At 50.1% G+C, this 1,742-nt stretch overlaps 1 protein-coding gene across 1 annotated transcript; it reads left to right on the top strand.

Annotated features, from left to right (window-relative positions):
- Positions 1-421: 421 nt before the first annotated feature.
- LOC109705804 (zinc transporter 10-like) lies at positions 422-1,105 on the top strand. The gene has a single exon (XM_020226582.1). The coding sequence runs from the start codon at positions 422-424 to the stop codon at positions 1,103-1,105; it is 684 nt and encodes a 227-aa protein (XP_020082171.1).
- Positions 1,106-1,742: the final 637 nt, after the last annotated feature.

Raw genomic sequence — 1,742 nt, 5'->3', positions numbered from 1 at the left:
CCCAAAATTCTATAATCGAGTTAAAAATTTTAGCACTATTCTAAATTCTAAGGATGCTACAATAATAATAATTATATGTAATATCTATTATATTAGGGATAATTGCCTATATACCCCTCATGCATCTGAAAATATCCGACCCACCCATACTTTTTTTTCTTTCTAAAATGCCCCTCATATGTTCCACCGTTATTCCAAAATACTCCTGCAGTTATTCCCTGTTAGCTTAACTCAGGTTAAACATGGGTTAAATGTATACTAGAATTAAAACCTATATAAAATACCTATTTTACCCCTACCTTATTATTCTAATGTCTTAAGTTATCATCTTTCTCTCCCAACTTAATCGCCAGCTCCTTCGCCTCCACCTCGTCGGCTCCGCCTCCACCTCGCCTCATCTCCTCCCAGACCACGGGCGAGGATGACGCTCGCCGTCTCCCATACCACAGGCGGGGAGCTGCGGCGGCGCGGCGGAGGAGGAGGAGGGGTGCTGCGACGACGCGGCGGCGCTGCGGCTGAAGTTGGCTGTGATCCTGGTGGTGGGGATGGTGGGCGTGCGATCCCGCTGGCGGCGGAGGAGGAGGAGGGGTGCCGCGACGACGCGGCAGCGCTGCGGCTGAAGCTGGCGGCAATGGCGGCGATCCTGGTGTCGGGGATGGTGGGTGTGGCGATCCCTCTGGTGGCAGGGCGGAAGCGGCGACGCCTCCTGAGCACGGAGAGCGGCTTCTTCGCCCTCGCCAAGGCCTTCGCCACGGGCGTCATCCTCGCCACGGGCTTCGTCCACATGCTCCACGACGCCGAGGCCGCGCTCACAGACCCCTGCCTCCCCCGCTTCCCCTGGCGTCGCTTCCCCTTCTCCGACTTCGTCGCCATGGCCGCCGCCCTCGCCACCCTCGCGACCCTCGTCCTCGACTTCCTCGCCACCCAGTTCTACGAGCGCAGCGAAGGACGACGAGGAGCGCTCCATCATAACGGCGGCGCTAGAGCCACCCGTGGACGACGACGAGGACGAGGGCTCCGCCAAGGGCGGCAACGCGGTGCACATCGTCGGGATGCGCGCGCACGCGGCGGCGCACGGCCACAGCCACCACCAGGGATATATTAGAAAGACTTGGAACATAAAATGGGTATATTGGAATGGGCAAAATGATAATTTTTCAGAGATAACGACAGCTGACTAACGGAACTTAACTCCAGGGGTATATTAGAAAGACTTGGAACATAAGAAGGGTATTTTCAATATTAGCCTTCTAAGAGGGGTAAATAAGAAAACCGAAAATTTTTCAGGGGTATATAGAAAATTGCCCCATTATATTATATTTATAGTTATACGCAATCAAAAGCCTTCTTATTAGAAGACAAAATGCTAGAGAAGATTCCTGCATTCATAAGAACCTAATAAGATTTATTAAAGCCAGTGAATGAATACCTTTATGATGATTAACAACTATTTTTTTTTCACCCATATTTCATTAATGCCAACAAATAGTCAACATTACTATTATTATCAGCTTCAAGTTTTGAGTGCCGCCTTAAACTTTCACGGACGGATTCGGTAAGGAAAGGCATCATTACGACTCACACGCGGCAAAACATTTTGGCAGACATAAATAAAAGCAGCTAAGGGCTCCATTTGGCCGCTTGTACGGTAGACTGCAGCAAGGGTGCGGCTTTAGGAAGGGAAAACTTCAAAATCCCTCTCGTGGTTTCGCACTCTTTCACTTTAATACTCTGTAGTTTAA

This window comes from Ananas comosus, unplaced genomic scaffold (assembly GCF_001540865.1).
Source record: "Ananas comosus cultivar F153 unplaced genomic scaffold, ASM154086v1, whole genome shotgun sequence".
Taxonomy (NCBI): Eukaryota; Viridiplantae; Streptophyta; class Magnoliopsida; order Poales; family Bromeliaceae; genus Ananas; species Ananas comosus.
The sequence above is the reverse complement of the archived record's forward strand: the minus strand, read 5'-3'. Positions and strand labels throughout refer to the sequence as shown.